The following is a 23,968-nucleotide window of genomic DNA, read 5'->3' on the forward strand; positions in this document are numbered from 1 at the left end:
TCTGTTTTTTCTTTTTGACTGATTTGTTTAATTCAAATGTGTTGTCTTCTAGCTCTGAGATTCTTTCCTCTGTCTGATCTAGCCTACTTTTAAGGCTTTCCACTGCGTTTTGTATTTCCTTGAATGGATTTTTCATTTCCAGAAGATCTGCCTGATTTTTTTAAACAATTCAATTCCTTTAGTCAATTTTTCGTTCATTTCCTACATTATCTTTGTGATTTCTTTGTGTTACGTTTCTATTTTCTCTCATATTTCATTGAGCTTCCTTACAACCCATGTTCAAAATTCTTTATCAGTCATTTCAATATTCTCATTTTGCTTGGTTTCCGTTGGTACGGAGTTATTGTTTTCTTTTGGGGGTGTCCTTTCACTCTGATTTTTCATGTATCCGGAGATCTTTTACCGATTTCTTCTCATCCTAACAGCATTTTAAAGTGCTGTAGTCTCCCAGATACTTCCGTTTGGGTCACACATCCTCACCTGAGAGGTCCAGGGAGATGTCAGGACTTGCCTCACATCTTACAAGCCTGGTGTGGTGTATTTTGCATGTGTGTGCGTGTGTATGTGTGGTGTGGAGTGGGGAGGGGTCTGTGTATGTAGGGTACTGGGCTGAGCGAAAGGCACGAGGACCAGAACCTTTTCCCACCAGGCTGGTGGTCGGAGTGAATCTACTACACGTGTGTACCTAAACCTTCATCAAACAAAAGGGCCCCTTTACTGGGTGGCTTCCAGCAGCGCAGGCAGAAGTTCCTAAAGCCAGCCAGAGACGCTTTATGGTGCCCACAAACTCGGCACGTTACCCTGCAGGCGCCCTGACCCATGAGCTCCCACCCTCACCCCCACAGGCCAGAGTCCCCATCGGCTGCATTCTCAAGAGTCCCCAACTCCAGAAACCTCAGCCCCAAAGCTCAGAAACCTCGCTTTCCCATTCCACTCCACCCCCTCCACCCACACAGCTGAGGTCACACAGCCCAGCCTCTTTTGCAACTTTCCCAAGTCTGTGCACGAGACGGAGAGGAGGAAAACCCAGAGGGAGGTAGGCTGACCTCAACAATCTCTTTTTTTGCTCCCGAAGTCTTTTTCCTGTGGCCCAGCCAAGACTGCTGCTCTAAGAAGAAACCTCCAGACTCAGAGAGAACCCCCATCTGGCCTCGGAGGCCGAGTGCTGCTCAGCCACAGCTGTAAGTGCCTTGGAAGTTTCTCTCGGTCCTTCTGTCTGCCCCGGCAGCCCCAGGAGCTATTTGGCAGTTTGGGTGGAGGAGTGGAGGCAGGGGGTGCAAGGATGAGTCTTGGAATCTGGCAGCTGCAGGGTTTAGATCCAGTCCAGAGAGCCCCACCCTGGAGAAACTCCCGGGGAGTGACAGCAAGAAAGGACTTCCCTGCCTGCCCGGGAAGCTGGGGCCCAGCTCGGGACCGGACCGAGGCAGGACGCAGCTGCCAGCTCAGTCAGAAGAGGGCAGCGCTGCTCCCTCAAGCCAGCAGGACCTGCCAGAAACTAGACCCTTCAGGTGGGCTGAGTCCCCTTGCCACATGGACAGGGTACCTTCTGGGAGGGAGCTGTGTCGGCCACAGGGTCTCATCAGGGGAAGGGTAGTCCCCGGAGATGGGGATTATCCCTCTTGTTCTAAATCACAAATACTTCTCCAGGAGCAGTGCTGCAATGCTAAGGGAGCCAATGAATGGAGGGGGAAAGATCTGGGTTCTAGGCCCAGCTTGCCGCTAATTACTTATTCTTGACTCAGGAATCCACTGGGCTATAATGGCATTTTGTAAACTGCAAGTGCTCTATAATTTCTACACATTATGTATAAGTAAAAATAATTTAAGGGGGCTTAAAGATCAATCCCCTACCACAAGGGCCCCAGCAAGATAGTAACTTGCCTGTATCCTCAGACTTACATCGTGCTGGTGCGTAGTAGGCATGCGCTGCATGAGCTGGATGGATGGATGGATAAACAGATGGACAGTTGGATGGATGGCTATTTACGGAAGCCTCCGTAATCCCAGCATTAGTTAGGGTCTTTGAGGGGATACAGAGAGGTGTGAGGCACAGTCTCGCCCTCAGGCATGGACAGTCTCCTTGGGGAGACAGGACTAATATCTTCAAAGAACTTACAGAACAAGAGTGCTGAGCCTCCTGAAAGCAGGGGTGTGGGGGCACTTCCCGGAGGGAGCAGGTCTGGACCTGCCAGGGTTTGAGTGGGAAGGCAGAGTCGTGTGTGTTCTTAGGAAGCAGCAAAGCCTTGTGCTCCCTAGAGAGCCTCTTTTCGCAGGCAAACTTTACTCCCAAGATGGTAAGTCCCATTATTTTTCAGCGTGGATATATTTGTCATTTTCCAAGGTGTGGGATCTGGGGTGGGGGGTGCTGAAAAGTGGGGCAAGGAGCCAGGTAAGATAATGTGATGGGAGAGGGGCGACTGCCTCTGCTTCCGAATTCTCATCTGCCCCTGCTCGCTGGTCCCCCTGTCAGCAGAAATGACTCCTCACCCAACACAAACACAGCAGAAGACAGTGCCTGGGTCCTGGCTGGGACCAGTGGGGTAGGAGGGAAGGGAAGTGGGAAAGTGAGAGCAGAGCAGGTCCAAGAGTGCTTGTACCACTTCCCCCCAGGCCAGACAACTCAGTTTTTCTTACTGCATGGGGACTCGGCTACATTGTAGCTTTGGCACATGGGCAGGGCCAAGGCTCGGGGCTTAGAAGTGCTGCCAGGCCAGAGTGGGGGAAGAGTTGGTCACACCCAGTGGGGAGTGGGTCGCCGCAGGTTCTGCTCTGTGTGGACCTGGTCTGGCTAAAGGCAGTGTCCAATCCTGCTTTTCCAAACCTGCTTTTCACTCTTACTTAATAGTGGAGGATGACTCAGACTGGCCTCTAGGGGGATGTCTTCCTTTGAAGCATGAGTCAGCTGAGTGGGAGGGAGGAGGCTTAAAATGACGGTCATTGCCAGAGCCTAGCAGAGAGGACATGGGCAGGGACTCCAGGCACCATCTGAGATCTGCATATGCCGCCTAGGTGAGCCAGCCTGTGTCTACCCCTAAGCCGACCGCACCCCCCACCCTTGCCACTGACCCAGTCCTGGTCACTCTCTTGCTCTTGCTAGGGATCCCGGACCCAAGGACCAGGCTATTTTTAAACAGCAGCCTCAGCGAATTCCTCCCCTTCTGGGAGTGGGGCAGGGCAGCCTGCAAAGCAACACACTCTGAGCCACATCCAGGGGAGGGGCCAGGGTCGTGGTGAGCAGAGACAGCTCAGAGTTAAAGCTGAGACAAGTAGAAGGCTCTGAAGAAGACCTGAAACCCAAAGGGAAGACTTCTAACCTCAGAAGGGCTGGCAGGTGGCAGAGGAATTGAGCATTTCCCGTGTGACCCCGCAGGAGAAATTCACCCCCAGTAGGGAGAAGCAGCTCCACGAGGCAGGTCTGGTTCTGTCTTTCCATGCATGTGTCAGAGAGGGCTCAGGCACGGCTGAGAGACCGGATGAAGTGGCCTTTGCAGCAGGGTGCCGGTGCAGGCTCTACACTGGTGGCTTGAGTCAGCCATCGTGGGAGTAGTGACATCATAGAAAGTGGCACGCACCGCAAATCAGGTCTCTGGCCCCCACGCTCCTCCCCACTCCCAGCTGTTGAACATTTATCTGGATCTTTCCAAACGTGGGGAGCCTGTTGTGCTGTAAGCACATGACACGTGCTACCTGCAGAGGAAGCCACAGCCAGGAGTGATGCCCATTTTACCCCTGCAGGAACAGGCTGCCCAAGGCCAAGTAACTCATCCAAGGTCACAAATGTGCAGAGCCGGGTGAGAACTGTGACCCCAAAACTCAAGAGCACTGCATGGCACCAGGCAGCCTCCCTCTGCTGCCCAGGCACAAAAGCGATTCATCTTATTAGGAAGTCACGCTCGATGACTTTGGGCTGCAATCCATCCACAAGCTCTTTTTAAAGAAATGTTGAGTCTTTATTTCACACTTTTAATTACAAAAGCAACTTAGGCTTGTGTAACAAATTTTAAAACAAAACACATAAAATAAAATTAGCTTTTAGCCTCTAATCTAACTTTCCCCTCTCTTCTTGTTAATCATTTAGTAGGTATCTACCCATAACTTTCTGTGTATTTACAGGACCAGCGTATATATAATATTAAGCATGTAGTCACATATGTAGGGCTGAGGTTTGTTTTCATACAATTAGCATCATACTATACAAAATGTTCAGTGATTTTTTCAACCTAAATTATCATACTTACCTTTCTATAATATTTTTACTTCATCTTTTTAAAACTACCTAGTGTTGCACAGTCTGAATGGATTAGGATTTACAGAGTCTCTTACTGATGGACATTTGGATTGCAGCAATGCTTTGGCAATCATCTTTGTACAAATATGTGTCTGAGCATATGCGTGAGTATTTCTGTAGGATATTAATAAACTCCTAGCATAAGAACCTACGGTATGTGCATATTAAGTTTTGATATTGTCAAATTGCCCTTCAAAGACTGTGCCAATCCACACTCTATCAACAGTATACTGGAGTGTTTCCCCCGCACACTTGCTAACCCTAAATATTAGCATCAATCTTTTTAAATGTTTGCCACTCTGATGGGTGAAAAACAGCGGTATTTTGAAAATTTTTATTTCCTTGATAATTAGTAAGGCTGAATATCTTTTCAAAGCTTACTAATCCTTTATAACTACGGTCTCCAACTCTTGGGCCACAGACTAATATCAGTCTGTGGCCTGTTAGGAACCAGGCTGTGTCACTGTCTGAGCTCCACCTCCCCCCACCATCCCTGGAAAGATGGTCTTCCATGAAATTTAGGAACTGGGCTGCACAGCAGGAGGTGAACGGCAGTGAGCGAGCAAAGCTTGGTCTGTGTTTACAGCCGCTCCCCATCACTCACATCACTGCCTAAGCTCCGAATCCCCCGGACCCCCGTCCGTGGAAAAATTGTCTTCCATGAAACTGGTTAATGGTGCCAAAAAGGTTGGGTGGGAACTGCTGCTTTATAAGACTTCAGTTGGTTACTTGTTCATATTCTTTGCCCGTTTTTCTACTGGTATGTTGTCTTTTGTCATCTGTAGGAGTGCTTTACACACGGTGCACATCCATGCTCTGTTTCATACATCACATACACTTTCTACCTCCCCCGCCCACCCCAGCGCTCCCCTCATAAGCACACAGCTGGGCTCCCCGTGTCAAATCCTCACTCATCCAGCCCCTGAGCTCTCTGACAGGGCCACCACCGGGCAGGGTGTGTGATCCTCGTTCTAGTTTTGCAGACACAGAACCTAGCAGTTAAGTGTGTGGTCTCTGGAGCAAAGCCCAGACTCCAATCCCAGCCCCAAATTCAGGCTGCGCCACTTCCAAGGTCTATGTCTTCGGGGATGAACTGCTTAACTTCTCTAAACATGTTTCTTCAGTGTCAGAGATGATAATAGTGTCGACCCCACAGGCTGTTTTTGTGTGTGATAAAATGGCTAACATTTCTTGAGTCCTTCATTTGTGCCAGTGAATATGTCACAATAATATGTTATAATAATGTGTTCATTCATTTAACCCTTACAACAATGTGTATTGTTTATTTGCATATTCACAGGTAAATGTTAGTTTACGGTGTGAGATGCACCATAAGGGCTCAGTGGACTCATTCCCCAGTTGGAAAGCCAAGACTCAGAGAGGGGAAGTAACTGGCCCAAGGTCACACAGTAGCAAAGTAAGAACCAAGGTCTCAGGACATCCAATTTACATCTTTTTCCAAGTACCAGGGGAAACACAAGCTGCCCAACTTCAGACACCTCAGCTGAGCAGAATTGGATAAGGTTTGCTCGGCAGCCTGGTGCTTCCAAGGATAAAAGACCCGGGAGTTGGGAATAGTGTATATGTACGTGTGCACGTAGGGTGAAACCAAAGAGCCAGTTAAGCACAGACCTCTGTGACAGTTTCGCTTTACCTTGTTAAAAAATATATATACACACACATATGTATTTTTTTCTCTTATGGGAACAAGACATGTTTGTTATTGAAAAAAATTGGAACATACTAAAAAGCATAGAGAACAAAATTAAAATCATGTAATTTCCTACCACTCAGAATTAATCACTTACATTTTTATTTGACAAATAGAAATTGTACATATTTACCAGCATTACATGTCGTTTTGAAATATGTATACACTGTGGAATGTTGTCAAGCTAATTAACATATCTATCCATTACCTCACATACTTACTGTTTTATGTGAGAACACTTAAAATATACTCTCTTAGCAATTTTCAAGATTACAATATTTTGTTGTTAACTCTAGTCACCACGTTGGGCAATAGATCTCTTGAACGTATTCCTCTCCTGTCTAACTGAAATTTTGTGTCCTTTGACCGACATCTCCCCAACCACCCACCCCAGCCCCTGGCAACCACCATTCCACCCTCTACCCGTGAGTTCGACTTTTCTAGATGCCACGTATAAGTGAGATCACGCAGTATTTGTCTTTTTGTGCCTGGTTTATCTCACTTACCATAAAGTCCTCCAGGTTCATCTGTGTTGTAAAGGGTAAGATTTCTTCTTTTTTAAGGCTGAATAGTATCTATCATGTATGTGCCACATTTTCTCTATCCATTCATCTGTTGACGAACACTTAGGTTGATTCTATATCCTGGCCATTATGAATAGACTGCAATGACCATCAGACTGCAGATATTTCTTTACCATACTGATCTCATTTCCTTTGGCTATATACCCACTACTGGGATTGCTGGATCTAATTTTTTTATATATTCCTTTCTAGGCCTTTTTCTGTGCAAATAAGAACTCGTTTAAATATTTGGGGAGGTATTGCATGCACAGTTTAGTATCTTCTGTTTTTCATTTGGATCCTAGGGCATGAGCTTTTTCCCTCATTATTATAATATATTAACACTCAAAAACTCCATTTTAGTGACTACTTAATAGTTCATTGTGTGCCGTGATTTAACCACTTCTTGATTGTTGGATGTTTATAAACACTGCTGTGAAGAACATTCTTGAAAAGAATCTTTACCCACATTTTGGATGATTCCTTTAGGACGAATTCCTAGAAGTGGAGGGCAGGAACATTTTTAAGGCTCTCAACACTTGCTGCCAATAGCTTTCCAGAAACATGTACCAATTACACTCCCACCAGCTGCATTAGAGAAGAGCCTTTTGATTCTGCGATTGCAGCAACTCTTTGGGCTGGGGGAGGGGCACTCTTCCATCCAAAGACTCTGGGTGTTCCGACAATGAACCCCTTGTCCTGCCCACCCCCCATCACTTCTTCCCACACTGCCCTCCATCGCAGGCTCCAGGCTTGGCTGTCTGCGTGGCCTCTGTTCAATCCTGTCCTGCCTTCTTGGCGCTCCAGCCTGCCTCCGGGAGCAGGGTCGGTAGAGGTGAAGGACGAGAGGTTTGCCTGTTCTGTGGGGCACCATCCTGCCAGCCCCGAGGAGGTCCCCAGGGGTAGAGGGGGGAAGGCATATAAGGCTCCCTGAATTTTATGCCTCTCTCAGAGAACAACCCCACCTAGTCCTGGGCCAGAGCAGTGACCCGCCCATGGAAAAGGGGAAAGCTGAGGCCAGCCTCAGTGACAATGAGCACAGGGGACACTGGATCACCTCTGTGGATGACCTCTCTTTCCCTACAGGCTCTGAATCCCCTCCATGAATCCTCAGAAGAAAGTGGACCTGAAACTCATCATCGTCGGAGCCATTGGGTAAGCTTAGCTCAGATCAGCTCTGGGAGTTGGGAAGCAGCCTCTTAGTTAAGGACAGTGAGAACTCATGGGTGTGTTCCCACCTGCCATGGGTCCCTTTTTGATTCAGGGAGGCACCAGGAAGTGCATCCCACCCCAAGGAAGGGAGCTTAGTTGAGAAGAAGAGGCTGGGAGTAAGCAGATGGTTTCTGGCCGCAGCTCTTCAGTAATCTGCAGGAACCAGCTGTGTGAATTAGACAAGCCACTGAGCGTCTGTCTCCCACCACACACAGGGAAAACCGAGCATGGCTATGAGATATTCAGTTCTCTCCAAACCAGTCTGCTCACTTTGATTGGTTTCTACTTCTAGAAATAATGTCCCAGTCCCTTGCTACTCAAAGTGTGGTCCATGGACCACAAACGTTAGAAATTCAGACTCTCAGGGAGAGAGAGTGGCAGGAGGGGCATGATAAGATTCTGAGGATGGTGTGAGTGTATGTGCATGTGTGTTTGCAAGTGTGTGCTCACATGAGTCTGGGGTTTTTCCTCAGTGTGGGAAAGACCTCTCTCCTTCACCAGTATGTGCATAAAACATTTTACGAGGAATACCAGACCACGCTGGGGGCCAGCATCCTCTCCAAGATTATCATGCTGGGTGACACAACTTTGAAGCTACAGGTGAGCAGCCCTCCCTTTCCCACTTCAACTTTGCAAACACCTGAAAATCACCCCACACTCCCTGGACAGCCACTCGTGTAGCAATGTACACCAGGAGCTAGAATGGTCTAGAGCAGAGATGGGCAAACTTCAACTCGTGGGCCAAATCTGGTCCACCACCTGCTTTTTTGTAAATAATTTTCCCTGGGGCACAGCCACACCGATTTGTTTATTTGCTGTCTTTTGCACTGTAATGGCAGAGTTGAGCAGTTGCAACAGAGACTGTGTGGCCTGCAAAGCCTAAAATATTTACTATCTGGCTCTTCACAGAAAAAAAAAAAATTGCGATGCCTGGTCTAGAAGGAAAAACACTAACGTAACAGGAGCTGGGAGGCCCCACACCTCGTCTCAGGTTCCCTGGAAAACTTGGCAGGTGGCTTTGGGCAAGTCACTCCAAAGTCCAAGTTTCTACATCTGTCAGATGAGAACAACAAGCCCTGCCCTGATGACCCAGGGGAAAAATGAGAGTTCAAAGGTGAAAGTACTCTCAGGATGCTAAATGTTACTGCAAAGGTGTCACAGTTTGCATGGGTGGGACAAAGTGCCACAAGGACCACATGCACCTGTACCAGGGCTTCCTGCTCCCTACGCGGAAAAGGAAGCCTTGACATGAAGTAACCAACCCAGGTGGGCCTGACTCCAGCCACTCACCACGGCCCCGCGGGGCGCCTGCTCTTCCCCTGCAGATCTGGGACACGGGCGGTCAGGAGCGGTTCCGCTCCATGGTGTCCACATTCTACAAAGGCTCGGATGGCTGTGTCCTGGCTTTCGATGTCACCGACCTGGAGTCCTTCGAAGCCCTGGATATCTGGCGGGGCGATGTTCTGGCCAAGATTGTCCCCATGGAGGAATCCTACCCCATGGTGTTGCTGGGGAACAAAATCGATCTGGCTGACCGGAAGGTACCGTTGATTCATTCATTCATTCATTCAAAAAACATGTGAGTACCCACTGTGTGCCAGGTATGGTGTGAGGTCCCACACATACAGAGCTGAATCAGGCACGGTCCTTACTTCCAGAATTTCACAGTCTAGGAGGGGATATAGACACTGCAAAAGATAATCGTGGTACAATATGGTAAATGCAGCGATAGAGAGAGATGTATCTTGGATATCTGGGGACCACAATAAAGGGGCATCTACCCAAGCCCAGAACATATGGCAGACTCCCTATAAGAGGTGGGTTCCAGGCTGAAGAAATAGCTTGATGTGAGTGAAAACTGAGGACAGTTTTGTCTGGGGACAGGGAGAGGAGGAGCTTAGGCACCAGAGGCCGGCAGGAGTCAGGTCTCGGTGGAATTTGAATTAATCTGTGGAACAACAGTATTTCTGCCCAGGGTCAGGTGGGGGGGCCTGCAGTTATAAATTCTTGGATCTGTAAGTTTTCTAGGAAAGTAATGGCTTTTTATTAGCTTAAGAATATTCTGGATCATTAGCTGAAACACCTGAGAGCTGGTCCACTCCACTGGCGCAGGTGCCGGCTGTCACGGGGCCGCTGCGGAGAGAGCCCTTTCAACGCTAACGAAGAAAGAGTGTAGGTAGACTTAATTTGCACAAGGTGCTCTGGTGTGAAACGAAGCCCAAATGACACCGCAAAGCGCTGTTTGAACTAAGTTTTCTTAGCGTTTCACATGGAGAAAAGTAATGGGGAACTGAGCCATCACGTTTGAACCACATTTTCACAGTGGTTCAAACAGAGAAAAGCAATAGAAGGAGGCATCGTTTGGCACAATTAAGTGCGCTGGTGGATAGAAGGAGGGAGGGAGGGACGATGCTTCCAACTGAGCCACCGCTGGGAAAGGAGAGCCTCCTGTTCATAAAGCCATGTGTTTGGTGTGGGCATGCTGAGTTTGAGGAGCCTGTAGAACAACTAGTTAGAGATGGCCAGCAGGCTTTGGAACACATAAGAGTGAAATTTCAAAGGAGAAGTCTGTCCCAGGAAGCCTGTCCTGTGTTCTGGGTTCGGGTAGATGCCCCTCATATAATAGATATCTAGCAGTCATCAGTTCTATGGTCACTTCAGGTTGGAAACTCAGTGCCAACTCTCTAATTACAAACACCAGCCTCAGATAACAACCTGAGGTCATTCAAAGCCAAGGTGTCTCCCTTTCTTTCCCCCCTGGGGCCAGCTGCAGGTGAGAATCCTGAGGTGGTCTAAGAGAGGGAGGAGGGAGGCCAGGTTTCATGTCACAGCGGCCCTGGGAAGACGAGGCTGCCTGGACAGAGGCTGGGAGGGCAGCTGTTTGCTGAGGGAGGAGGAAGCCTCCCCAGGTGGCAAGAGTCCAGTGAATGAGGGGCACCTGCAGGCCCGAAGGGCAGTGATGCCTCCCAGGAGTGAGCGGCTGTCCAAGCCTCAGGGGGTGAGCTTTGATTTGCAGAGAGAGGAACAAAGGTTTGAAAGGAGCGGTGAAGGACCAGGCAAGCCACCGCCTCTCTGGGACCTGCATGAGCAGAGCATGCAAATAGCCCCAGGGGAGAGGGCAGGAGGACAGCGGAGACCCCAGGAAGAGCCAGGGCTCAGCCAGGCAAGGACGGGGAGGGAGGATCCTGGAGCAGGGAGGATGAGGGGAGTTTGTCTTTCAACAAGGCAAGCGGGGAAAGGGTTTGGAGGGAGGTGGCGCAGGAGGGGCAGAGGTGAGGTAGCAATAGTGACATGAGGACAGCAAGTGGAGAGGAGGAGGTGGGCGGGGAGAGCAGAGGGACTCTCACTCCCAGACCCGAGATTGTCAGGCTCTGCACAGACCTAGCCAGGGCTCTGCCAGGCCCCGGCCGGTGTGAGGAAATGGAGAAGGTGCCGCTGAGGGCGGCTGAGGGAGCGCCAGGCTGACATCCACTCGCCCACGGGTGCACCTCACGGCCCGTCCAGGTTCCCGTCAGTGGAATGGAGACCAGAACACCGACTTCCTGAGAAGTCATTAAAGGAAATGCTGCCACCGTTATCCCCTTTCTTACCATCTCCAAGGGATGGGCTGGGGAAATAGAGCAGCCTTTCCTACTTAATACAAAGAAAATGAATATTTAAAAATGTATTGCTAGATGCCAGGCATGGTGGTGCACCCCTGTCACCCCAGCTACTCGGGAGGATCAGGCGAGTCCAGGAGTTAAAGTTCAGCCTGGGCCACATAGCAAGACCCACTTATCCCCACCCTGTTTCTAATATATATATACATATATATATGGCTAGATTTGGGAAGATGAGAAAGTTCTAGAGATGAATAGTGGTGATGGTTGCACAACCACATGAATATAACTAATTAATGCCCTTGAAGTGCACGCTTAAAATGGTAAATTTTATGTTCTGTATATTTTACCACAATGAAGGCACCCACAAGTATACACACACACACACACACACACACACACACACATATAGCGGTATATATGCATGAATGTATTTTTTTGCCAGAATGATTTTAAAGAACGTACTGACTTAGCTTTAAAGAAAGTCCCTACTCCTTCTATGTAATGTAATAGTGAAAAAATTAGTTTATTAGAAAGCTTTGCTAGCATCTATGCTATAAGGAATTTATTCACTGGGATGTGAATTCTTTGGTCTATGTTCAGGTAGGTAAATTCTAACTTACCACTGATTCATAGAATTAGGATCATGGCTCCTAAAAATATTCTTTGTTATTTTTAGTAATGGTTTAATGGTTTAGTAATTGGTACTTGACATGCTAATTTTAACACTTGCATAATCGATCATTTTAGATGCATATGAGATGGAAAACATCATAAATAAAATGATGTAAACTGGACTAGTTGTGTCAAAAGTATGGCCCCCAATGAGCCCACAAAACTGTAACAAGCAAAGTAAACTGTTAATGGTATTTTGTCAACCAAAAGCAGAATTAATGAAAGTAACACTTTCAGAATGTTCATACTTCTCATGTCCCCAAGTACCACACCCGGAGCTTATTTCTGGAGTTAGAGCCTAAGTTATAAATAACTTTAAGTTTATAAATAAAAGATGAGATGATTTTAAAAATCATGAAACTGTAGCTGGAATTGGAAGAGAAAAGAGAAAAGTACTGTCTGGGTGGCTTTCTGCCCAGGCCAACTTTCTGAGGTTGAGTCGTGGGGGAGATGCAAAAAGAATGTTAATTTGCAACATAATCTAGCTGATATTTCAGAGTCTGTGTTCAGTCATTTCATATAAAACAAACAGAGACTGGACACTCAGGTAGACCCGGCCATGACAAGAGGGCAGGTTCGGCTGAGGTCGGTGGCCTGCAGCCGCGAGCGTGTTCCCCGTAGCTCTGGGTGAACTTGGGCACCCATCCTGCCCTTCTGCTTCTCATACCACGAAATATAAAGACCCCCCCTGCCTCCCGGAGAAGCAGGGTCACTTCACTTCATTTCACTTCACTTCAATTCAATTTGTACTGTAACGGCTGAGCACCACCCGCATGCCCAGTTAAATGCTTGGCACCTGGGGGAGTGGGAGCCCAGGCCTAGGCAGGGTAGAATGAAAGGAGCTATGAGGAGTGTAAGTCCAGGCCTTGCCCTCGGGGACTTGAAAAGATACAAAACCCTCGGGCGATCCTAAGATGCTATCAAGGTATAAGGTGTTAATTTCTAATGATTATTTATTTGCATGTTACCAGTAAAGATGATAACATTCAGTGGCCTGGCCATCCTTCACTCTTCCTTCAGATAGCTCAGGATTTTGCCTGAGCCGTGAGGCTTCTTGATTATTCACCATGTCTTGGGCATCTATGCCTCACAGGAGGGAGTAATTTTGGCCAATTCTGGGATCGGTTCTCCCAAAGGCAGGAGGATCTTAGAGGTCAGGGGCCAAGACTAAGGCCTGGGGATTCTCCCTGCTGTGCCCAAGTTCAGCTGTTCCTGGGCATGTGGGTGTCACCTGGGCTCCCCAAAGTTCAGACTGCTTAGCTGATCCCGGCCTTCACCTCAGTCTTGGGCTGTGAGCCTCACGAAGCCAGAGTACTGCCGGTAGACAACAGAGGCATTGTGAAAGAAAGCCAAGAGCCGCCGAGCCCTCCTGTCACTTCTGAGGCCAAAGAAGCAAGGACCAGAGAGACAGTGGACAGCAATGATACTTTTTATCCCAGTAAGATAGATGTTCCCAGAATGTGTAGGAGTGACAGAGACGATTTGAACAGGGGCAGTCTCCGATCTCCCCCTGCCTGCACTGCATTCTGGGAGATGGCAGAACGGTCCTTTCTCCACGAGAGAGACCTTGCTTCTCCCTAAATAAATGGAAATAATGGTTATAAAATACTAGGCACAGCAAGTGCTCGATATGTTGTCATTTCCTCCTACCCGAAATAATTGGACATCAAACTCAGTGGTATCAGTTGTCTTTGGAAGTAACTCAAAGACCTGCCAGAGCATTTCCGATCCAACATCCCCAAACTGTCATCAGCCATTTGCACCTGGGCAGAGGTGTGGTCATTCCCCTGTGCTGCGTGGCTCATGTGTGTCAGACCGAGAGCCGAAAGGTCTTGACTGAGCTTAAGGAACCTGTAGTCTAGTGGGAGAAACAGAAAGGGAAAAGCGTGGCTCTTGCACAGTGCCCTGCAGAGGGCAGCGCGGACGCCAGGGGAGCTGAGCTGGGGCTGCATCCAAGCTCTGCCTTCTCCCAGCTGTGTGGTCAGGGACAAGTCACTGAACCTCCCTGAGCCTCAGTGCTCTTGTCTAGAAAGTGGAGCTGATAACATTCATCTCACAGGCTCATTGAGAGGCTGAGATGAGTTGATGTATGATAAAGTGTCTAACACAGTGCCTGGCCCATAGTACGAGCGCACTAACACCCAGGACTCTATCCTGGGTAAAAACGGTCAGCAGGGACCCAAATCTCTGCCCAGAAACAGGCCTCCCAAGTGTGGGCCTGCCCAGCTGCCACAGGGGAAGGAAGCCCTCCCTTCCTACCCTTCCTCGCCCATGTCTGCTGTGTCCATCTCCCTTTGAAGGGACTGAAGAAGGAGCCAATGGCAGGAAGACACTCCTAAGATATTAGACCTTAGGAAGGCAGCATAGTGCACTGGGCTCTAATTCCACCAGGCCTGTGTTCAAATCCTGCTCAGCTACATATATTTAAAGCAAGTTTTTTTCCCCTCCAGGCCTCAGTTTCTTCACCTGTGAAATGGAGCTAACAATACCCACCTCACAGATTTACGTTGAGGATTTAAGAGATAACACGCGTAAAGTTACAGACACGTGAAAGGTGTCTGCCCAATAAACAGGCGCGGTGGTGACGGTGGTGGTGATGGTGCTAATGTGATGCAGATGTGGTGATGGTGGCCACGGTGGTGACGTGACCATGGTGGTGATGGCGGTGATGTGACACAACCACAGTGATCATTTCTTCCCTTCATTCAGGTGCCCCAGGAGGTAGCCCAGGGCTGGTGCGAGGAGAAGGATATTCCGTACTTTGAAGTCAGTGCCAAGAATGACATCAACGTGGTGCAAGCCTTCGAGATGCTGGCCGGCCGGGCTCTGTCGAGGGTGAGTAGCGGTGGTGGCCCCTGGGTGGGGAGGACCTCAGGAGCTTCCAGAGGAGAACACCTTGAGTACAGGGAGGGATGTGGGTGGACAGAACCGCTCATCGTCTTGGTTAACTGTTTTGCTGATGGACTCGGGGATACTTCAGTGCTGGAAGCACAGAATGCCAGGCATAACCCTACCTGAGAGTGTGGAGTCAGAGTCCTTTGTGGAGTAACTAAAAACTCCAGTCTTGAACCTCACCCCCGAAGAGTCTAATTTAGTAAGGGTTTGAAAAGTGATGATCTAGTCTAATCCTCACTGGCAGGAGGGAAGCCCCATGGTGCCAAGCATTTATCCAAGTGAAATATCAAACCTGCAGGAGTTGCTGACATCCTTCCGTCAAAAAGATGAATAGGGCCGGATGCGATGGCTCACACTTGTAATCCCAGCACTTTGGGAGACCAAGGCAGGAGGATTGCCTGAGGCCAGGAGTTTAAGACCAGCCTGAGCAACATAGTGAGGCCCCATCTGTAAAAGAAATTGAATAATTAGCCAGGCGTGGTAGTCCCAGCTACTCGGGAGGCTGCATGGCAGGAGGATCACCCGAGCCCAGGAGTTCAAGGTTATAGTGAGCTATAATGGCACCACTGCACTGCAGCCTGGCCAGTAGAGACCCTGTCTCAAAAAAAGAATAGATGTGGGCCGGGCGAGGTGGCTCACGCCTGTAAGTCTGGCACTCTGGGAGGCCGAAGCAGGAGGATGGCTTGAGGTCAGGAGTTTGAGACCAGCCTGAGCAAGAGCGAGACCCAGTCTCTACTAAAAACAGAAAAAATTAACCGGGAGTGGTGGCACACATCTGTAGTCCCAGCTACTTGGGAGGCTGAAGCAGGAGGATCACTTGAGCCCAGGAGTTGCAGGTTGCTGTGAGCTAGGCTGATGCCACGGCACTCTAGCCCAGGCTACAGAGCAAGACTCTGTCTCCAAAAAAAAAAAAAGAATAGATGTAGGTCCCTTGGGGGTGTGGTGGTTCAACAAGCACATGTTGAGTGGCAGGCCCTGTGCAGGGCTCGGGGTCCTGTCTCATGAGGAGGGCAGACAGGCACCTGAGCAGCTGCAATTTGGTGTTGCGTGTTGAGGCAGAGCCTGGTAATGGGGCCCAGAGGAGGGGCACAGACATCCCAGGCTGCAGGGGAGGGGAGTGGGGAGAGAGCAGGATCACGGAAGGCTGCCTGGAAGCAGTAGCAGAGTTTTAATGCCAGTGTGAGGTGGAGTTCGAAGCTCAGAAAAGGGTCCAGGAGAGATTGGCACGGGAAGGGTCTCATCTTTTTTGTTTATCATTCTGCCACATTTAATCGAGGTGGGCTCCTTAGACGAGGGAGAAGATAATCGTGGCAATGATTCTGAATATGTGGAAACCTCCGTGGTCATCATGGGTGGCCCTGCACTGCCAGCTGCCCTGGAGAGAAGTGCCCAGGGCCCAGCTGGGGGCTGTCCCAGACGGAGAGAGGCAGCGGCTACCTCTAGAGGCTGTCCAGGGAGAAGGTTCCAGCTAGCCGCCCTTACACTCAGAGCCTAAATCTTAGGACCCCCACCCCCCGGCCCCCGTGAGCTCTTCTCCTGCCTCCCCTGCCAGCCCCCAGCCCTCACCATCTCCAGCTACAGGGAGCAGCCGGGCGTCCTCTCTCAGTGCTTGGTCACACAGTGTGGCTTTGTTATCGCAGTGGAGTCGGCTCCTAAAGCACAGACGGGCCTGTTCTTTCCATTCGGCATCGCCCTGGAATGCCGAGGGGCGCCGTTGGAACTCGTATGGTGACATGTGATAAACAGTGCTCCACAAACACGGTGCCGCCTTAGTCACAGGCAAGCTTCCGTCAGCCCGCAGCCCATGCCGGTGCGCAGATAGTAGCTGTCCTTTCTGGGGAAGACGTGTCCTTTATTCTTCAAAGTGTGTCCTTCCTACTGTGTCGCTTTTATGACATGGTGCTGTTCATAGACAGTAGCGTGTCTGCTTGTTGTTTGTTTGCTTTTTTAACATCCTTTCTCGGTAAAAGAAGAGGTTGGCAATCCCATGTGAGTCCCCCACATTTATGGGGGAAATGTGCTGATCAGGGTCTGGAAGTCACAGGTGCGGTGTCTGCCATCAGACTGACCTGGCCTTGAATCCTGCCCTGGTTGTTTCAAGCGCCCCCCTTGGCAGGCATGCGACTCCTCTGGGCTTCAGCTTCCTCATCTATAAAGTGGAAATAATTCGATTCCTTAAATATCTCTTGAGCTGTCAGGCGAGGGCTGGAGATTTTTTTCTAGTCCCCAGGTTTCTTAGTTGGACAAATGAAGGGACAATGGATTCGTGATGCCATGAGCCAAGATAGGGAACAGAGGAGAAGGCAGGGCCTTTGTAAGAGCGAGGAGTAATGAAGTGCATTTGGGCACATTGCACTCGAGGTTCCTGGAGACACCGGGTGGAAACATCTAAGTTCTGCACTGAGCTCTGGACTGGAAATAGCAATTTGTGAGTCATCTATAGAGAGACCAGGATAGGGGCTCAGTCAACATTCTGAAAGCAGAAAAGGTAGGTAAGTTACTTTAGTGTACCAATTTGGCCACATTCAAGGTTTAAGGTCTTTAGTTATTCCAAAATATGTCTAAGAACACCCTAATAATTAATGAAGAGACACCCACCTGCTCTAGGGGATTTGGGATAGTGGGATTTGGGTCCTAGAAAGTTAGCAACACCATCCCTGCTGGGGCTCGTTGGGCCCCCAGCTCCAGTGGCCTGAGATGTCACAGAGAGGCCCAGTTCCTTTTGGGTTAATTGGAGAAAGACAAAATTGCCACATTCAGGAAGGAAGCAGTCTGGCTAGTGGCTGCCCAGTGGAACTACAGCACCTTTATGAGGTCCTCAGGATGTGACACCCAAAGGCAGGGCCACTGGGGTGACCAGGCTGAGGGCACGGGGACAGACTCCCACAGTCACACCCCCACTGAAAGGGTGCGCACGTCAGGGCAGTGCCGGATCACTTCGCAGTTAGGTGTACGTGTCGCCGAGAGGGCCGGGGCCTGCAGAAAAGATTGCTCGGGAAACGCAATCACAGCCGGGAAGTTTGCAGGAAAGCTGAGGAGCCAGATGATGACACAATCGAGTGAAAATGATGTCGTAAATGGCAAGAGCTCGGGGTTGACTTGGACCTGGGGAGGCTGTGAATGTTATCTCTTCCCGTCTCGGGACGCGCATGCTGACTTCTCCTTTCCTCCCCCAGTACCGAAGCATCTTGGAGAATCACCTCATGGACTCCATCAAGCTCTCGCCGGAACAGTCAAGGAGTAGCTGCTGCTGAGCTCCCGCTCTGGACGCCCAGAGAGAGCGAGCCTGCCGTCCTGGCTCGAGAGCGGATGACAAACCCTTCCAGCCCTGCCGCCTGCCCAGGCTCAGCCCAACGGCCAGATGTGTGGCCAGAGCCCTTGGCCCTATCGCTGGGCCTCAGGCTGAGTGTAGGGAGGGCAGGGCTGGGCCCCCAGGGGTCTGCATGAAGCCCAGAGTGTCACAGCCAAATCCTGGCCTGGAGAAGTCACCATTCCCTCAGTGGCTCCAGCTTGCTGCCACCTGCCCTCCCCAAACACACTCCTGCTCAGGAAAGCAGATTTCTGCAGACAGGCCACTGTCTCTAGATCTGGTTAGGTTCTCCTGTGGACCCCCCTTTTCACTCTGTCCCACCTCCGACCCCCGTGGCCACAAGCGCAGCTGTGGACAGTGGAGCAGCTCAGCCTCCCTGAGCGATCAGACCAAGCAGTGAGGCTCCGGACACTCACGCTGGCCCTGCCTCGACTCCGGGCAGAAGCTCGTCAGGCCCGAGACAGCCCTCTGCTCCCTCCAGGGTGGAGGACTGAGGGAGCACAGGAAAACCCACCAGAGACTCTGGCTCATTCCTCCTCGCTGGGTGCTCAGGCCACTCACATAAATCTTTGAGTCTCAGTTTGTTTGTCTGTCAAATGGGGGTAATGTGTGCCCTGCATTCATTAGAGTGTGGTTTTGAGGACCAGGAGCTGTGTTTACGTCCCAGTTGCTGTTGTTGATGTGCATTCATTTACTCCTTCAACAAGCATGTCTGAGTATCTGCTCTGCACGATGCGCTGAGGTCCAGTGACAGACAAAACAGACCAGCACTCTGCTCTCCCAAGCCCAGCTCTGGTGAGGGGAGAGGCAACAGACACAGACTTTAAGCAGATATTTTCAAAAAGCAGGTAAGTTCTATGCACAAAGTGAAACACAGTCATGGGATAGAGAGACAGGGGCTTGGATGAGGTGCTATTTTGACAAAGTGGTCCAGGAGGGCTTCCCTGAGGAGGTGACATTTGGTCTCAGGGTCTAGAGAATAAGAAGGCTGCTGCTACCTGGGAGCTGGAGGAAGAACATTCCAGGGAGAGGGAGCATCAAGGGCCAAGGCCCAGAGGTGAGAGGCCATGTTCCAGGAACAACGAAGGGACATTCTTTGACCTGAGGACTCAAAGCTGCTGTCCCAGAGACAAGGCAAAGGCTCCCTGACGCTCTGCGATCTGGCCAGCAGAGGACAGTAGTGCTCCTCTTCCAGGCTGAGCGGCCCATGGAGGCTGCACAGACACCGGCGTTTCTGTCCTGCGGATGCTCCAAGCTTGCTCCCCGGCTCAGGCCATGTTCAGCCCTTCGAGATTTGTGGGGCAGAGAATTCCAATTTCTGCAGCCTAGAAAGAAATGAGCAAAAACTGCAACATATGTGATTTGGGCAAGAAATCAGCGTCTGTGGCAAATGCTAGAATGATGTGCCTGGAGAGCTCATGGCTTCTCTGTCCCTGCAGAGTTAAGGCCACAACCTACTTTCCCTTCTGGCCCAGCCCGGAGGGGGTGGACAAGATGTCCTGTCAGGGTCTTCAACGGCCAAGTCCCTGCCCACCACAGAGGTCTCCTGTCCACACAGGTGTCCTTTCCTGAGTTCCGAGCAGAGCTGGGATGTTAGCTTAGGACAGCCAGTGTCACCTGACTCTGAAGCTACGCCCAGAGGTGGGGGAGTGGGGGGGTCAGCAAGGGGATTTGGGGGCCTCTTCTCCCCCCGCCCAGCTCTGGAGCATGAAATGGCTTGTCCTGGGCAGCAGCGGGAAGTCGGCGTGGGGGCAGGGTGGGCCTGGAGCACACCTGTCTGTGACAGGCCCTCCTGGCAGGGGAGGGTGCGTTTTGCCCGTCACATGGGCTGTCCTGGGAGTCGGCGAGACGCGACTGGACGTGTCCTGCATAGGTGCGCAGCAGCTCCTGCACCGCAGGGGACATAAGGAGCCTTTCTAAATGTGCGCAATAAATAATAAATGTGCACTTCTTTGTTTTTATCCTGTGTGGCATGTAGTTTTTATATTTACAAAACACACCTACATAGCTCAAAATGCAAAAGACACTAAAGGGCAAACAACTAAAAGTGAACTAAGACTGGCTGCATGATTTGCAGGGCTCAATGCAAAATGAAAATGCTGGGTCCCTTGTTCAAAAATGATTAAGAATTTCAAGATGGCGACAGCGGAACTTTAAATGAAAGATGGGCCCTCCTGAGGGCAGGCCACACGTCCGTGAAGTCTGTCCTGAGCAAACCTGAGTTTTCAGTGCCCCCCAGAGTGACAGCACCCCTGGCCAGGCCCAGCCCGGTGTGGCCCGGTGTGCCTGGGCCTCAGACACACTGCAGCGTGAAGGGAGAGGATTCTGTGTTTGCAAGAGTCAGAGCCGCACTGAGATTCAACCCTAGGCCCAAGGCACACATTTTGCAGGAGCCAGGACAGAATGTTCCAAATGGGGTGAGGGGGGCTGGAGAGCCTGAGAACCCAGAGCATCCATCCATCACAACCGACCCATGCCCAGGGCACAGGGAACTGCGGACCACCCCCACCCCAGCCCCACCCTGCTCCTGAGTCTGAGACTGGCCCTCGGTACCCTCCCCAGTAGGCGCAGGGATTGGTGGACGGAGGCAGCGCCTGGGGGCTGTGACTTCAGGCTGGGCCCTGACGGGGGTGTGGCAGCACTTCCGGTGCCTTCATTGCCACCCTTTCAGAGAAAGGACCCGGATGAACAAGACGCCTCTGGCCCAGGCCACTCCTATGCCGGCGCAGTCCTGCCTGAGGAGCAGCTCCAGACTGCTGCTGGGTAACAGCGGGACTCCAGGCCAGGGCTCCGGGTGGCACACGCCCTTGGGGCTCGGGGAAAAAAACAAAACCAAATCTTATCACCAAATAAACCTGGAATAAACCTGGGCTGGGCTGGCAGGACGCCAAGAGATCCATTTCCTTCTCCCCTCACCCTCTGCTCCGCCCTCCCCGCAGCCTCCTGCCTGCCCTCTTGCCCCCTTGCTCGTCCCTCCACACGGTGGCCATCCCTGTGGCATCCATGAGGACAAAATTCTTCTTGGGGCCCGCAGGGTCCCCCCCACACACACTGCCCTCCACTGCCTACTGGTCAGGCCTCAACTCCCTCAGGGCTCCCGAGGAAGGGACTTCTCTCAGTTTCCCAGGCCGCTGTGCCTGTCACCTCCCTGCCCTGGCTAGCTGGAGACTGCTGGAAGGAACACTGGTCCTTCTCTGGCCCTTCACCTTGCTAACTCCTCCCCAGCTCTTGGTTACCAGCGGAAACCTCATTCCCTGCAGGTAGACTGCTCGGACCAGGTGAGAGGCCCTGCCCTGAGCCTCCACCTCCCCCAGTCTCCCTCGTCCCAGCGCCAGAACATCAGCTGCACTGGGATGGAAGTGGGACAGGGCTTCTCATGGGCTGTATTTTCCGTCACCTCCCCTGTGCCCACAGCAATGCCTGGAGAGTGTGTGGTGCTCAGCATTTTTGCAATGAATGGTACCTGCAATACTTCATTCCAATTGTCCATCTGTTGCCCTTAGACTGTGGTCTCCCTGAAGGCAGGGCCCGTTTTGAGTCATCATTGGACCCCAGCACCCAGCATAGACACTGGTGCACAGCAAGTGATAAATATTGGTGGAATACAATAGAATATTACACAACTGTTTTTAAAAAGAATCAACAAATGTTCTGTGAAGTGGAATTGACACCCAAGATGTGTCATGACGTGAAAAGGCAACTGCGGAATCACGTGTATAAAGTGCTCCCTTTTCTATAACAGGAAGTTTAAATAAGACTGTATATTCATTTTTGCTTATACATAAAGAAAACGCTAGAAGGACACATAAGAAATGAATAAAAATGACTATCTTTCATAAGAGGGACCAAGCAAGTGGGAGTCAGTAGTGGGAACAAGGCTTTTCCTCGTGTAACTTTATATTTGAATTTCCAACTCTTTGAATATATGACCCAATCAAAATTTAAAAAGAAGAAAAACAAATATCGGTAGAAGAAAGAGGGGAGAGAAGGAGGAAGAACAAGCAGGGAGGGGCGGGATCCCGACCAGGACCTAGCTGCCGCCAGTCAGTCACACGGTGGCCTTGAATCCAAGGCTGACAAGGTTGGATTCCGCGACAAGAGAAGGACACAGGCTTCACATGCTGTGGCAGAGATGCCAAGTCTCCCAGATGGGGTGAGATTGCCTCGCTTGTTCTTGCTTCTCCTGTGTCAGAGGGGAGGCCAGTTTTCTCCTGGGATGTTGGCCAAATAACAGCAAGTCTTTCCAAGTATTTCCAGGCTCAGCTCTGGAGATAAACGATCAAGTGCATGTACCGCTCTGTGAATTACCATGTAAATGACTATGCTCAGGGTAGATACTTCTCAAGGTTAATCTCAAGGCCTGCCAGTGAGTTAATACCTTGGTGCCCCCTTTCCTAAGCTCAACACCGGCCCCTCAAAAGACTCTCTTCTAGCTTGTAGACTCTGAGGGAAACTAGTACAACTACTTTGGAGAGGTACTGAATAAAATGCACCCCAAACAGGCCCTGTGACTCTGCAGTTCCACCCCGTCACATATACAACCTTGTCAGGTGCAACAGAGGACATGATCAAGAATTTTCTTTGGGCCGGGTGCAGTGGCTCATGCCTGTAATCCTAGCACTCTGGGAGCTTGAGGAGGGAGGATTACTTGAGCTCAGGAGTTCAGACCAGCCTGAGCAAGAGTGAGATCCCGTCTCTACTAAAAATAGAAAAAAATAGCCGGGTGTCATGGTACACACCTGTAGTCCCAGCTACTCAGGATGCTGAGGCAGGAGGATCCCTTGAGCCCAGGAGTTTGAGGTTGCAGTGAGCTATGATGACGCCACTGCACTCTACCCAGCGTGACAGAGTAAGACTCTTGTCTCAAAAAAAAAAAAAAAAGAAAAAGGAAATTGAACCTCACTCCCCCTTCATATTAAAAAACAAAAAAATAATAAAATAAAAAAAGAATTTTCTTTGTAGCATTGTCTGTAATAGCAAAAAATAAATAAATAAAACTGGAAATGACCTAGACATCCTTCTGCAGGAAATTGGATAAATAAAATGTGGTACAGTATATTCAAACAATGGAATTTCACAGCAGTGGAAATGAATAAACTGAAGCCGCACACATCAACCGGGTGAATCTCACGTGGAAGCCAGAAAGCAGGGGAAGATGTGTTGTATAACATTTATAGAAAGTTCAAAACCAAGCAAAACTCAATGGTTTGCCTTTGCACATGTTTATCAGAAACACGTGGTAAAAACAAGGAATGACGAAACCAACATTTAGATAGAGGTTAGCCTGGAGTGGGGTGGGGGTGGGGCACACAAGGCCATCCTATTGGAAAGGGTCTATTCCAGACTCAGATCATCTGGTTAGCATTGTGGTCACTTAAAACAGAATTTAAAAATGCAAATTCTTACACCTGCTTAGAGTCTCTGGAAGTAGGTAGCTGACAAGGCTAGCCCCAGGAAGAGTCTACCTTTACCCTCTGAACTGGAAAGATCCTCTGCTCCCACAGCACCTGGCACAGTTCTGGGCCCACCGGCTACCCGAGAAGACAGCTGCTCATTGGGAGGAGAGCCCATTGGCTGGCAGGGAGCTCCCCAGACATTTGCAGGCTTGAATCTGTCACTCTTGAGCCTCTAGGAGTTTTCCTTGACCTTAAACTCTCTCAGCAACATTTGTCTTATTTACAACAGCCTATGATTAGAGAGAATTAAATGGATTTC

The 23,968-nt window shown here is 50.1% G+C and overlaps 1 protein-coding gene across 2 annotated transcripts; it reads left to right on the top strand.

The window, feature by feature from the left end:
• Positions 1 to 1,032: 1,032 nt before the first annotated feature.
• RAB7B (RAB7B, member RAS oncogene family) lies at positions 1,033 to 19,388 on the top strand. Of its 2 annotated transcripts, none has more exons than XM_069459333.1 (6): positions 1,033 to 1,181; positions 7,649 to 7,717; positions 8,248 to 8,374; positions 9,100 to 9,315; positions 14,758 to 14,883; positions 18,120 to 19,388. In XM_069459333.1, the coding sequence occupies exons 2-6, from the start codon at positions 7,665 to 7,667 to the stop codon at positions 18,195 to 18,197; spliced, it is 600 nt and encodes a 199-aa protein (XP_069315434.1). In that variant the 5' UTR covers positions 1,033 to 1,181; positions 7,649 to 7,664; the 3' UTR covers positions 18,198 to 19,388. The 2 variants fall into 2 exon arrangements, with proteins under 2 accessions (XP_069315434.1, XP_069315432.1); XM_069459331.1 differs by lacking the exon at positions 1,033 to 1,181 and adding an exon at positions 2,951 to 3,009.
• The last annotated feature ends 4,580 nt before the right edge of the window (positions 19,389 to 23,968 follow it).

The sequence above is a fragment of the Eulemur rufifrons genome, chromosome 27 (genome assembly GCF_041146395.1).
Source record: "Eulemur rufifrons isolate Redbay chromosome 27, OSU_ERuf_1, whole genome shotgun sequence".
NCBI classification, from domain to species: Eukaryota; Metazoa; Chordata; class Mammalia; order Primates; family Lemuridae; genus Eulemur; species Eulemur rufifrons.